Source organism: Pleurodeles waltl, chromosome 12 (assembly GCF_031143425.1).
Source record: "Pleurodeles waltl isolate 20211129_DDA chromosome 12, aPleWal1.hap1.20221129, whole genome shotgun sequence".
Lineage (NCBI taxonomy): Eukaryota > Metazoa > Chordata > Amphibia > Caudata > Salamandridae > Pleurodeles > Pleurodeles waltl.
The window spans coordinates 558,456,515-558,471,162 of record NC_090451.1 but is presented as its reverse complement, the minus strand read 5'-3'; the positions used below and the strand labels follow the sequence as shown (position 1 = coordinate 558,471,162).

Below are 14,648 nucleotides of genomic sequence, written 5' to 3'. Positions count from 1 at the left end.
TGAGAGGAGTGGTCTAGGTAGTTCCCAACCAAGTGAGGTAGGGAAGGATTGTAGTGTCCCAGGTAGGTCCCAGTGTAGTGGGATGGGTGAGGGACCCCATGTCCAGTCTCAGAGGAGAGGGAATGGGGATGGGTTGAGGCCCAAGGTGCCCGAGATCCGGTCCCAGGTCCTGGAGGGTTCCCTGCGGGAACACCAGGAGGGGAGCCTAGCCTGTACCATAGGGCCATCTGTTGAGGGAGACCCCACAGTGTCAGGAGAACTTGGGGGGGCGGCTGTAGCCAGCGTCCCACCAGTTCTGGTGTCTGGCAGTACCACTCCTAGTGAGGGGTTGCAGAAGTCCAGACAGAGGGTTGAGAGGGGGTTGCGGACCCCAGTGGAGAACCTGGAGGGTCAGGGGTCAGCTCTGAGAGCAGAGCCCCCCATGAATGACCTTGGTGAGACCATTTCTGGGTTGGGGGGAATCCAGACTCTGTCAGATGGGCAGAGGTCAGGAGACCTGCGCCAGCCAGACTCTTGTGTGGCCCTTCGGGACAGTGTGTCCCTTGAGGGGGGTAAGTGTGCCCCCCTGGAAGTCCTGGTGTGCCAGGCAATGGTTCAACCGCAGGGTGGTGACTCTGGGTTGAATGATCAGGTTCAGGGGGTAAACTCTGACCTGATGGGGGGTAAGTGTGCTCCCAAGGAAGTCCTGGTGTGCCAGGCAATGGTTCAACCGCAGGGTGGTGACTCTGGGTTGAATGATCAGGTTCAGGGGGTAAACTCTGACCTGATAGGGGGTAGGTGTGCTCCCAAGGAAGTCCTGGTGTGCCAGGCAGTGGTTCAACCGCAGGGTGGTGACCCTAGGTTGGATGACCAGGTTCAGAGGGTAAACTCTGACCTGGTAGGGGGTAGGTATGCCCCCCAGGAAGTCCTGGGTTGCCAGGCAGTGATCCAGTCTGTGGGTACAGACCCTGGATTGGGAGGCCAGGTTAAGGGTGTCCCCCCTGACCTGGAGGAAGGGGCTACTGCTAACAGTGCCCCTACCATGTTGTCTTCCGGGGGGGCCACTCCTAGTGGGGTGGTTCAGGACCCCAGAAGAGAGGGCAGGGGGAGGGAAGCCTCACCCCTGGCCCTGGTCCAACCTGAAGGTACAGACCCCAGGTTGGAGGATCAGTTGCAGGTTAACATCCCTGCACTGGTGGAAGAATTGTGCAGGACTGCTTCTACAAGCACCCTGACAGTTTTTGACTCTGGGGGTGCCGCTTCTGCAGGGAGGGTACAGAGCCCCAGAGGGGAGGACCAGGGTCAGGTTAACATCCCTGACCTGGTGGAAGAGAGAGTGGTCAAAGGGTGCCAGGCACCTAGGGCTACCACCCCCCACTCTCCACAGTCACAGTGGTTAGAGAGGCCTGAGGTCGGACTCTCATCCCTGACAGTTGTCTGGGGCCACTGTGGCTTGCTGTCCTGGTGGACAGAGTTGCCCCTGGGAGGGGGAGGACGAGAGTCCCACCCCGGGGGTGGAGTGGGCAACACCACTGTGTTGGCCCTGGTGGTACTATCTGCCCATTGCAATACATCTGTGAGCAAAGTAAAGTTAGGTGTTGCACAGATGGTGTCTGTAGATGTGGAGAAGGGTTCCCCATGGGTTAGCTTAGTGGGCCCTGAGAGTATGGACAGAGGGACCCAACTGGAGTCAGGAAGGCGTAGAACTGGAACATGCCCCTGCTGTTGTGGGCCTGGGTCCCTGTTCTATCGCCCCAATCAGGGAAGTACATCAAGGTATTGATTGTTCTCCCCTGGCTTTAGGCTGGTAGGGGGTTGTGTTGGACTTTTGCTTATGCAGGGTCATCCCCAGTCTTTTTCGCCTCCTGCCTCCTATGTTTTTCTGACATGTTGCTGTTGGCTTTTCAACTCTGAGCACTTTACCACTGCTAACCAGTGCTAAAGTGCATATGCTCTCCTGTTTAAATTGTGTGTAAGTGGTTTATCCATGATTGGCATATTTGATTTACTAGTAAGTCCCTAGTAAGGTGCACTAGAGGTGCCAGGGCCTGCAAATCAAATGCTACTAGTGGGCCTGCAGCACTGGTTGTGCCACCCACATAAGTAGCTCTGTAATCATGTCTCAGACCTGCCACTGCAGTGTCTGTGTGTGTATTTTTACACTGTAAATTCGACTTGGCAAGTGTACCCACTTGCCAGGCCTAAACCTTCCCTTTTCTTACATGTAAGGCACCCCTAAGGTAGGCCCTAGGTAGCCCCAAGGGCAGGGTGCAGTGTATGGATAAGGTAGGACATATAGTAATGTGGTTTATATGTCCTGACAGTGAAATACTGCCAATTTCGTTTTCACTGTTGCAAGGTCTGTCTCTCTCATAGGATAATATGGGGGCTACCTTTAAATATGATTAAAGTGTAGATTCCCCTAGAGAGTAGATGGGCATGTGGAGTTTGGGATCCCTGAACTCACAATTTAAAAATACATCTTTTAGTAAAGTTGATTTTAAGATTGTGAGTTTGGAAATGCCACTTTTAGAAAGTGAGCATTTTCTTGCTTAAACCATTCTGTGACTCTGCCTTGTTTGTGGATTCCCTGTCTGGGTCAGTTTGACAGTTGGGTTGTTTTTCCCCTCACACCAGACAGTGACACAAAGGGAGCTGGGGTGTGATCTGCATTTCCTGATTAGCCATCTCTGCTAGGAGGGAGGGGTGGAGTGGTCACTCTCATCTGAAAGGACTGTGCCTGCCTCTGACAATGCTGTCTCCAGCCCCCTGGTGTGTGTCTGAGGCCTTGCCTGGGCAAGGCAGGATTTCACAAGAAGGTGTGAGTCCCCTTTGAAGAAAGGTGACTTCAAAGACTAAAATGGGTATAAGAAGGGCACCCAAACTTACAAACTTTAGAAACACTTCTGGAACCAAGAGGAACCTCTGCCTGGAGAAGAGCTGATAGCTGAGGAAAACGTGCTGCCCTGCCTGTGACTGTGCTTTGTGGAGCTTTCCTGCAGTGCTGCTTCTGCCAGAGTAAGAGGGCAAAGACTGGACTTTGTGTGCCTTCCATCTTGAAGAAGAAATCTCCAAGGGCTTGATGTAGAGCTTGCCTCCTGTTGTTGAAGTCTCAGGGATAGCAAAGACTTCTTCCTGCCAGCACCTGGAGTCTCTGGAGAGACCCCTACTCTGCTTTGTGGTGCCCTTCCAGTTCCTGGGACCCTGAAAGGAGAGGCTGGCAGCCTAAGGACAAAAATACACGCACCGAGCGCCGTGCGGAGAAAAGATCGACGCGAATCCGATCGCGGCTGAGAAAACGACGCGACGCCGGCTCCGCAGCTGAGAAACGACGCCGCAGGAAACGCGACCGGAGAATCGACGCCCGGAGCAGGAGAAACGACGCGCAGCATCGCTGACGAAGGCTGAGAGATCGCAACCTGCGCCGCGGGACTTTCGGACCGTCGCGTGGCTGGCTTTTTCGACGTGCATCGCCGTGCCGAGCTGTTTTCGACGCATATAACCGTGCAGGGTTATTTTCGACGCACACCGCCCGTGCGGGGTTATTTTTGACGCAAACCAGGTACATTTACACGCTAGCAGCGCTAGTGTGTTGTTACAACTACCTAAAGACTCTTTTTATTTTAAACCTTTTAAAAATCATAACTTGACTTGTGTATGTTGGATTTTTGTCGTTTTGGTCTTGTTTTGTCTAGATAAATATTTCCTATTTTTCTAAACTGGTGTTGTGTCATTTTGTAGTGTTTTCATTAAGTTACTGTGTGTGTTGGTACAAATACTTTACGCCCAGCACTCTGAGGTTAAGCCTACTGCTCTGCCAAGCTACCAAGGGGGTAAGCAGGGGTTAGCTGAGGGTGATTCTCTTTTATCCTAACTAGAGTGAGGGTCCTTGCTTGAACAGGGGGTAACCTGACTGTCAACCAAAGACCCCATTTCTAACAGTTGTTATTAGCAAGGCAGCTTTGGCTTGTGTGAGTTGTGCTTGGTTTGGCTAAGTGATTGTCACTAGTGTGCATGCTGTGGTGATGGGTGCCCATGCAGGTCTGTGATGGGTGTCCATGCATTGGTGTTGCATGCAGGGCTTGGTATTGAGATGGGTGGGTTGTGATGGTGGGGTATATGTGACGTGGTGGAGTGATGGGGCGAGGGTAGGGGTAGGAGTTTGTGATGCATGCAGATAGGGTGGAGGATATATTTGTAAAGATTTGACTTACCAGAGTCCAGTCCTCCTGCTACTCCTGCGAGGCCCTCAGGATGCATGATCACCAAGACTTGCTCCTCCCATGTTGTTAGTTGTGGGGGAGGAGGTGGGGGTCCAATGCCAGTCCTCTGTACAGCTACCTGGTTTCTTGCTACCACGGAACGCACCTTCCTCCGTAGGTCGTTACACCTCTTTCTGATGTCATCCCTTGTTCTGGTGTGCTGTCCCACGGCGTTGACCCTGTCCACGACTCTCCGCCATAGCTCCATCTTCCTAGCAATGGACATCTGCTGCACCTGTGATCCGAATAGCTGTGGCTCTACCTGGATGATTTCCTCCACCATGACCCTTAGCTCCTCCTCAGAGAACCTGGGGTGTCTTTGTGGTGCCATGGGTGTAGTGTGAGTGGTATGTGTGAGGGTGTGTGGGGTGATGTGTTGGGGTGTGTGCTGTGAGGTGCGTGGATGGTGTATTGGTGACGGTGTTATGTGGCTCTGATTCAGTGGGTGCTCCTGGCTTGACTCTCTCTCAGTTGGCAATATTTTTATGTTTTATACAAATCTAATTTTGTGCAGAGCGGGATTCTCCCATCTTATATCTTGGTCTGTCTACGATGGGAGGAAAATAAACCTGGTGAGATATTTTGAATGTACCATTAAATTTCGAAGCAAACAAACGATGATGTGTGCTCCAGCTCTACAGCCATTTGATTCTGGGTCAGACTGCATTGAGACAGTTGGTGCTAGAAATGTAGACATTTGTGCATTTTTAACGCAAATGTATGAAGATAAAAAACATACTCCCTGATATGTTTCCTGGTGTTTGAGGGAAGCAGAACACCATTACAGCATAACTGAAAAAAACTATAAAAACTATGGCCACTGTGTCGGCTAATAACTGATTTAATACACTTTTGTGGGAAAGAAGATTTAAGACAGTTGCATAAACAAATTATTGCCATTTCTGTAATTGGCAATGAGAGTCTGAGGTTAATTTGGTTGTCGACCTGTTAACAAGAGTTTAATTCCGAATTAAGTTTCATTCATACTGGATTGAAAGCCATTGCAGATTTTGATAATTTAGGAAAGCTCTTTGGGGCCCCACAAAAGGATAGTAAGCGCTTTATAAGTGTTAAACATTGTACTTCCTGGCCTCGCTGCCTCAGAAGGATAACCCCTCTACCTTTCATGCGTTTCCTTTTCCCATAGATAAAATAGTTGTACGGACATGACACTGATTAGGACAATAAACAAAATAGTAACCATTCATTTGTAACCTGACTTTTCTGCCTTTGTTTACTTTCATTATTAGGAAGGGATCGTGACGCGGCTCTAGAAAACATTAGTGTATTTTCTTTATATTTCCCGTTTAAATTAAGCACACATAAAGGTTAAAAATACCATCTTTGGGTAATTTTTCCTTATTTTTGTAACGGCAAGGCAATAAAAAAAATCAGCTAAATTGCAACTCTGCAAACGACATGCTGCTTACGAGGCTTGCCAGCTACATCCTCCCCTTACTGTGAATGGATAACCCAGTAGCGTCTCAAACCACACCCTCAATTTTTTTCTTCATCCTGTAATATCAGCAAAACCGTCCGCTTTCGCTACTGCCACCTCACGTTTCCGTTGCCTTCTAATCGAAAGGAACTACACTTCCCGTCGTGCGCTGCGGGCGTGTTACCTGTGACATCACGTGTTGCCGGATGAAGATGGCGGCACGCTGGAGCAGTGAGAATGTGGTGGTGGAATTCAGGGATTCGCAGGTGAGTTAGAGGCGGGACAGGCCCTTCTGGTTAAGGAGAACCTACTCTGTTGTGCCTTATGGAAGTCTTGCATGTCTCCATACGTTTTCCATTTTTAACTACATTCAGTTTTCCCATGTGCGCCGATATGCCACCTCCTAGTAAACAGAGTCTGTGATGTGCAGTCTGTAGATGTGTCACTTTAAACCTGTTCGTGGTTGGTGTGTGACTTTCGAATGTTTGCGGACGAAGGAAATGGAACAGATTCAATCTGATTTTGCTTTTTTGTCTACTGTGTTCTCAAGTTTAAAGTTTTATCTTCTGCCATTCACTGTTTGACTGTCTCTTGAATGCTCGATTCAAACTGGATCAAAAGTTAAGATGAAGTATTTCGAATCCAGAGCTTCTTACTATTGCCGAACTCACGTTTACGGTGCTTTAGCACTCGTTTCATATGTTCTCAGTGTTTGGTCGTATGCACGAGAAGCGTTTACAAATAGGTTTTGCCTTGCCCAGCCTGCGCCTGGACTTTGACAAAATGTACCTAGACTATGTTTTGGAGAGATGTTTCGTTATTTTCAGTTCAATGATCCCCTTTTTTCTCTGCGCCTGCACGAACTCTAATGTATTTTAAAGTGTGTATTTGTTTTACTTGGCACTTCCATGCTGTGGCTGCGGACAGTATACCATAAATTACCATAATTAAACCAGGGAAAGCATTATGTTAGGTTAGGTATTATCATAAAATGCATGTGCACAGTATGCAATGAATTACCACCATAACACAGTGGCCTGCATTGTGTGTGTGTGTATATAACGTGTACTATCAATGGCACTGAAGGGCTTTGCGACTGGTATCACACTGGTAAGATTTCAAACAACGTAAACTATATGCACAACAGTTTGGGTTTGCCGTGTCGTTAGTGGATGTTTTGACAATCCTGAATTCCAGGTGGTTGTCCATGGTTCATGTCCTTGTCAGAAATTAGTTCTATAATTTTGCTGCTTGTACAGAGAAATGGTACCACCACTAGTTTTCAACTTGTAAAATGGTATGATTAGCTGTGGTGCTAATCTGGATGGTAGTGTTTTTTCTGTGAGTGTCTTCTGAGTTTAGGAAAATGGTCCTTTTTCTTTATGATCTTGTGTATAATGCAGAGAATCTTGAAAGTAGATCTTCTGGCTATGGGTGTTTGGTGGGGGGGGGCAGTGAAAGTGTCATGGACTAGACATGACACAAGTCTGTCAAATGTCCTTCTTTATTACTGGAGAAAAGGATGATTTCTCCAAGTCTGCATGGTGCAATTCTTCACAGAGGGTCTGACCTACTATGGATCCTGAGGAACTGGACTACATACTCCTTCAGCACTTGACTCTTAGTAATAGCATGGTTTGAACAGTCCAAACCTCTCTGGGGTTGGGGGTTAATACAGGGGTTGAACACAGGTTCACATCTCAAAATACATGCAGCAATAATTGTCATGTCAAATATGTTTATTAAAAAAGAGGTATTTTATTTTACAGCTACCAGCACAAAAGGCATTAGGAGTTGTAACCTATTAGCAAGGAACCTGACTAGTACATTTTCTGTATTTAACAGCCTTAAAGGTCTGTATGTCTGGCACAGTTCATGGGCCCTTTCAGGTTTAAGTAGGGCTATAAGCATGGCTTTGTGCATCAATGGGGCGAGTTTGCACTCTGCAGCCCCCTGTTATGTGCATCTTAGATGGGAAGTTAAAAGTTCATCATACTCCTTTTATTGACCTCTCTAGTAAAGCCACCAGTTCCTAGGGTTTTATTGCTGCCAAGCGATTTTAATCCTTGCCCATTTAGTTTAACATGTTGAAGATCTGTCTAGGTAGTCCCTCTAAGACAGCAGTTTTTAACCCTTTGACTTCTGTGGAGCCTCTTACTCATTACTGGAATCTTGTGGGGGGGCATTGATTCATTATTAGAATCCGGGGGACCCCCCACTAAGTCATTATCGAAAGGCGGAGACCCTGCCTAAGCATTTTCGATGATTTGAACTGAAAAATAATTTTAAAACGAATAGAGAAACTGTGGTGTATTGCTGTAGCCGCGCAGCGCGCAGACGGTCTCCACGGAGATGCCGAAGGAGATTCCTCGCGCGGTCTCCGTGGAGAAGCGTAGCTCACGGTCGTGTCGAAACGGTTGGAAAACGGTCGAGTGAGGACGGAGAAGCTTTGTTGATGGCTGGGGCAAATAATATAATAAACTTACTTTGAAGATATGTTCGTCTGATCGTTTGAGCAGCATACGTCACACTGGCGATGAGGGTGGCTCAATTTTTGCCCCAACATCCAGGAAGATTCTTGTAACGGCAGACTGAGGATCCATTGGATGATCTCTGATATATATTGTCGAATCTACCTTCGCGATGTGCGCACAACAAGGGAATTGTGTGGAGTGCACTGGAGTCGAGTTGAGGAGGTGAAATGCTCTGAGTTCATGGAGGCGTGGTTTCCTCTTAAAGGCATGGTTGAGGAACAACACTAAAGGGGAGGTGTCCCTCTCTGCTCAGCAGCATTGGCATTTCAAGATTTCCTGGAGGCGTGGTTTCCCCTTAAAGGGATAGTCGTGGAATAACGTTAAAGGGGAAGTGTTTCACTCCGTTCATCTGCATTCTCTATGATGGATCTGTGGTATCTGTTACGGTAATAGGCACACCTTCTTCATCTAAGCGCATTTGCCTGTCATACACATTGCACGGTGACAGGCACACCTTTTTAGAAGGAGATTTTGACTGAATTTAAATGTACATATAATTTGAAATTGTGTATGATGGATATTATATAGGGAAGTTGAGGATTTAGGACTCTGTTTTCAGTCTACAATAGCATATTTATGTGTTTATGTAGTTATTTTAAAATATCTATTATTTTAAAATGCAGAACGTAACACCCCCTCACTTTTTCTTAAGCAGTCCAGGTGATCCTACATATTCTTGGTCTAAGTGGAAAAAAATGTTTGTTCACTATGCTAGAGTGTGTGGTCCGACACTCAGCGCAGAGAGGAAACACACACTTTTGATGCACTGTTTAGGGGTGAAGGTGAAGAGGTACTTGAAAATCTACCAGATTTAAGTCTGGAAGAATCTAGAAATCTAAATGAATATGAATTGTGCATTAGAAAGTTGGACAAACATTACATACCGAGAGTCAGTACGATAATGGAGAGGTACTATTTTGGGAGAAGGGAACAAGGGAAAGATGAATCGGTGGAAGAGTACATTACCAGTTTGAGGAAACTTGCAGCCTCTTGTGAATTTGGATCTTTAGTGGACGAAAGAATTAGAGATCAATTTGTGCTTAGGTGCAGTAGTGACAAAATTAGGGAAGAATTGTGGTTCAAGGATGAACCACCTTGGAAGAAGTGATTTTGGTAGCAAAAGGAGTTGAGCATATGCTTAAATGCGTTAAAGAACTAGGCAGTAACAAAATTATAACTGGTGAATCTACAAAGGTGGATGAGGTGATATGTGAAGTGAAAAGCAAAGAGCTTAATGCAACGAGGAGGAAAGATGATGAGTCAAAGTTTAAAGGAGAATGTTTTCGATGTGGGAGAACTGTCCACAAAGCTAATTCTAGCAATTGTCCTGCTGTAAATGTAATGTGCACTGGCTGTGGGAGAAAGGGTCACTACTACAGATGTTGTCGTAACAAGAATAAGAAGTATGGTAACAGCAACACCATGAAAGAGATTAAAGAAGTGTCTCAGCAGGTGGTTTTTCAAGTTAAAACATGGGAGAAAAGTGAGGAACATCCAAGTGAAGTGGTGAAAGTGGAGGGAGTTGATCTTTTGATGAGGTTTGAATCTTGTTCTCATTTAACAATAATTTCCAAGAAAAGCTTTGACGTATTAGCAAAGAAAGTTAGAGTTTTAAATAAAATGGATGTACGTCCAGGTGGATATGGTGGACAACCAATAAAAATGTTAGGATACTTTGAGGGTCATCTTGAACTAAAAGGGAGACATTTAGTTGGAAAAGTTTATGTGTCCAGTCAGGGGGACAATCTTTTAAGTTGGGCACATCAAAGATTGTTGGGGGTAGTATTGAATCCCAATACACAACCACAAGTGCAAGTACAGAGTGTTAAGAGTGTGGAAGGAGAGGTAATCTCTGAATTTCCTAAAGTGTTTTTGGAGAAGTTAGGTTGTCTAAAAGGATACAAACATAGAATTAAACTGAAGAAGGGTGCCACTCCGGTAGTTGCTAAAGTAAGGAAAATACCTTTGGCACTACAAGAGCCGGTGAGATCAGAGCTCAAGAGATTGCAGGATTTGGGTATAATAGAGGAAGTGGAAGCAACAGAATGGTTGGCACCCATAGTAGTAGCTAGGAAAGGAGATGGAGACATCAGATTATGTGTGGACCTTAGGGCCTTAAACAGAGAAGTTGTAGTTGACAGATTTCCTCTTTCAAATATTGAAGAAATTGTGTCCACGATTGGAGGAGCGAATTTTTTTTCCACCTTAGATTTAACGTCAGCATACCATCAGGTAGAGCTGGAAGAGAGTTCACAGGAGTTGACGGCGTTCATTACTTCTTTTGGCGCTTTTAAATTTAAGAGGATGCCTTTTGGACTAGTATCGGTAGCCTCTGTATTCCAACGCGTTATGCGCAAGGTTTTGGGGAATGTAGGGGGTGTGAAATGTTTATCAGGACGATGTTTTAATTTTTGCAGAGACAATGGGAGAACATTGGGAGCGTGTGAGGTTAGTATTGAGGAGATTAAGTCAAGCTGGTTTTACTCTTAAAAGGAAAAAATGACGGTTTGGTCTAACGAAAGTCGAGTACCTAGGACATTTAATCACAGGGGAAGGTGTGAAACCCAAACCTGAGTTAGTTTCGACAATAAAAAAATTATTAGCTCCTCAAACCAATGATGAAGTCAGTTCATTTTTGGGGATGGTTGAGTACTATGGGAGGTATATCAAGAATTTGTCTGAGAAAACAGCGAACATGAGACTTCTTTTAAAGAAGGGAAAGGAATTTATTTGGGGCACAGATTGTGAAAAGGAATTTATTAGAGTTAAGGAAGAATTGGATAATGCTCCGTGTCTTCAGGCTTTTAAACCGGACAAGCCTACTTTTATTGTCACTGATGCCAGTGCTAAGGGTTTGGGTGCAATTTTGATGCAAGATGACAATGGGAAGAAGTGTTTAATTGCTTGTGCATCTAAAACTTTGAGTGGAGCAGAAAAAAATTACTCGGTAATCGAGAGGGAATCGTTGGCCATCCACTGGGCACTGAAGAAATTCAAGTATTTTGTCTGGGGAACAGAGTTTGTGGTGCTGTCCGATCATGAAGCTTTAGTTGAGGTATTTTGCAGCAAAGGTTTGAATTCTATTTCTGCAAGAATAAGGAGGTGGATTATTTCTCTACAAGAGTTTAGATTTAAAGTGGAATATCTGCCGGGAGCGTTGAATTTTAGTGCAGATTGTCTATCCAGATTGGTTGTGGAAGATGTTAAAGAGAATGATAAAGGATTACATGGACAGGAAGATAAAGATTGTGAATTATTCTCTGATGTATGTGAAATTACATGTGGGCTGATATCTGAGCGAGAGTGGAAAGAAGCGGTGAAAGATGATGTAGAACTGCGGGAAGTGTGCGAAGCACTGGAGAGTGGAAGATTTAGATCACTAAATAGAGTGTGGCTTTTGGTGAAAAATGAATAAGCAGTGGATAATGGCATGTTGCTGAGAGGCACAAGATTGGTTCCACCTGAAGTATTAAGGGCTAAAATAATGAACCAAGCTCATGAAGGTCATCTGGGAATTGTTAAAACAAAAGAAAACTTGAGAGAGAGAGTGTTTCTGGTGGCCGGGAATGGATTTGGAGGTGGAACGTGTGGGAAGAGAGTGTATATAATGTTCACAAAGTGATAAATATTGAGGACTCGCAATGTACCAATGTGTTGTTAGCAATTGCCATGTAAACCCTGGGATGAAGTCGCTATAGACATTGTTGGTCCACTATCGGGTGAACATTCTACCCCATATCTGATCGTATTAATAGATTTATATTCCAGGTGGGTGGAGGTCAAAAGTGTATGTGATGTTTCATCTTACAGTGTGATATGTTTTTTAGAGGACATTTTTTAGGAAAGAAGGGTTTCCTAAATCTTTGTTATCAGACAATGGTCCACAATTTGGTTCTACAAGCTTTGAGAAATTTATGAGTGAGTGTGGCATCAAACACAAAAGATCAGCAATGTATCATCCTGAGACTAATGGCGCGGTAGAGAGATTTAATAAATTTATTACAGAAAGTATCCATCTGGCCAAAGCGAACACTTTAAATTGAAGGACAGAGCTATTGAAGAGGATCACAAGTTATAGATTTTCACTGCATGCTACCACTGGGAAATCTCATTTTGTTTTGTTCAAGAAGAGGTTACCAAATACCAAGTTATGTCCTGGGTGGATGGAGTGGAGGAAAAATTGTTTCAATTTAGATAATTCTGATTGGCGGGAAAGAGAATTAAGACTTCTACAGAAGAGGAAACAAGAATTTGATGCAAGGAAGAAAGTTTCGGAAATGGAGCTAGCTGTAGGTGATGTGGTGAAGATCAAGGCACCCACAGGGTGTGTAAAAGGTTCAAGTTTCACAAGACCCTTTGTGGTGATTAAACTATTTAAAAATGCTATAAAAACTTCTGACAGCAGAATTTGGAACATGAACCGTGTGGTTCGGATTAATGATGTGGTGCAACCAGAGTTAAGTATTGGAGATAAAAGCAGATGTGTTTCAGAGTCAAGAAAACAAAGTGACAGCTCGAGTGGTGTTACCAGGTGTGAAGGGATAAGAAGAAGTTGTCAGAAGAAAATTTCTCCTGAACACCTGAAAGACTATGTTCTAAATTGAATGTAATTTGTTTAATATTTTGTGGGGTGTTTATTCTGTAATTTCGCTGAGCAATATTTCGTTATGCACCAAAAGGTAAAGGTTATGGGGCCTCTGTTTGGGATGCAATTATTTTGAGAAACATATTCTGTTTATTGGTCTATGTTCATGGTTTTATATGTAGTTAAGATACTCTTCTATGTTAAAAAAAAAAAATTGTTGTTCATTATAAAAGAGGGAGATGCGTGGTGTATTGCTGTAGCCGCGCCGCGCGCAGACGGTCTCCACGGAGATGCCGAAGGAGATTCCTCGCGCGGTCTCCATGGAGAAGCGTAGCTCACGGTCGTGCCGAAACGGTTGGAAAGCGGTCGAGTGAGGACGGAGAAGTTTTGTTGATGGCTGGGGCAAATAATATAATAAACTTACTTTGAAGATATGTTCATTTGATCGTTTGACATTTAAAAACGAATAGAGAAACAAGCATTCATGAAACGACTATCCACATGATGAAATAATTTAATTAAAAAACAAATATAAAAAAAAATCACTATTTTAATGGGAAGGCTGGAGCGTTTCTAACTTCAGTTGAGGCCACTCATCATCTAAACTATGTTCTGTTTGATGCATTTGCATTGCTCACAGTCAGTCGGAGGATAGTAACTTAATTTTTAGCCTCCAATTTCACATTTCTTTGCATTTACAGATATATATATATATATATATATATATATATATATATATATATATATATATATATATATACACTTTATTAATCTGTTAATATTATTTACTTTTCTAAACAGTGGCAGAACCCCTGAGAAGGCTTTATGGATCCGTAGGGGTCCCGAGACCACAGGTTAAGGACCATTTCTCTAGGGGATATGCTGTAGTGAGGGTATACCTCCTGCAGTGTGTAGTTTAGCATAGCAGTTTTTGAAGATGGATAATATATCTTGAGTACTGAAGGATATTTGCTGTAGTTGCTTTTAAATGTATGTTATGCTGGTGCTCTGTCTGTGACCTCTTAGCACAAGTGCCAATGATTTCCCAAACCTGTCTCCTTCTCCACGTTTCTGGGCCTGTGACTGTTTACCCAAAGTGCTTACTTCTTTTTCTACTGTCTGTCTAAATTACTGCAATGTGTCAATGATCTCTGCTAGTTTCAGTTTGTGTTTTTCTTGTATATGCTTTCTAGTTATTTAAGTGTATTTTCCGGTCAGCATACTGTGCCTCTGAGTGTCTTTGGGATAACTGCCTCTTTAGTGATGCTGTAACATGTACTTTGAATGTTTCATAGATGGCATAACTCTGGTTAGTGAGCCTATTTGTAATTGGAAATAATTCTGCAGTAGGCTTACATACCTCTGTTTTTAAGATTATGGGCCTGATTCTAACTTTGGAGGACGGTGTTAAACCGTCCCAAAAGTGGCGGATATACCACCTACCGTATTACGAGTCCATTATATCCTATGGAACTCTTAATACGGTAGGTGGTATATCCGCCACTTTTGGGACGGTTTAACACCGTCCTCCAAAGTTAGAATCAGGCCCTATGTCTAAAAGTGACTATGCTTGAAACCTTTCCATTCTGGAATGTGGGCCTGGAGTCGGGTGTTACAGATTTACTGTTATTAGGAAGTGATGTGGAAGGGTTTTACATTGATAACAAGAGCAAAAGTGATAATCTTCCACAGAAGATTATCATTGATTGCTTCAGTAGAACTTTAAATCTACTTCACACTGTGGGATCGTGTAATCGAAACTGTTGGAAAAAAAAATGGAATATGACCGATGTATAAATGAAAGGAATGGAAGGATCCTTCAACTAACTCTGCATGAAGAGGTTAATGAT

At 44.1% G+C, this 14,648-nt stretch overlaps 1 protein-coding gene across 3 annotated transcripts in view; it reads left to right on the top strand.

Annotated features, from left to right (window-relative positions):
* The first annotated feature begins 5,842 nt into the window (after nucleotides 1-5,842).
* The window catches only part of WDR59 (WD repeat domain 59), an 813,082-nt gene continuing 804,276 nt past the window's right edge, over nucleotides 5,843-14,648 (top strand). For 2 of the 3 annotated variants that reach the window (XM_069217643.1, XM_069217642.1), the window contains exon 1: nucleotides 5,843-5,945. In XM_069217643.1, the coding sequence (XP_069073744.1) occupies nucleotides 5,886-5,945 (60 nt within the window). In that variant the 5' untranslated portion in view covers nucleotides 5,843-5,885. The remainder of the gene's footprint in view (nucleotides 5,946-14,648) is intronic. The other variant, XR_011199955.1, reaches the window with a different exon arrangement.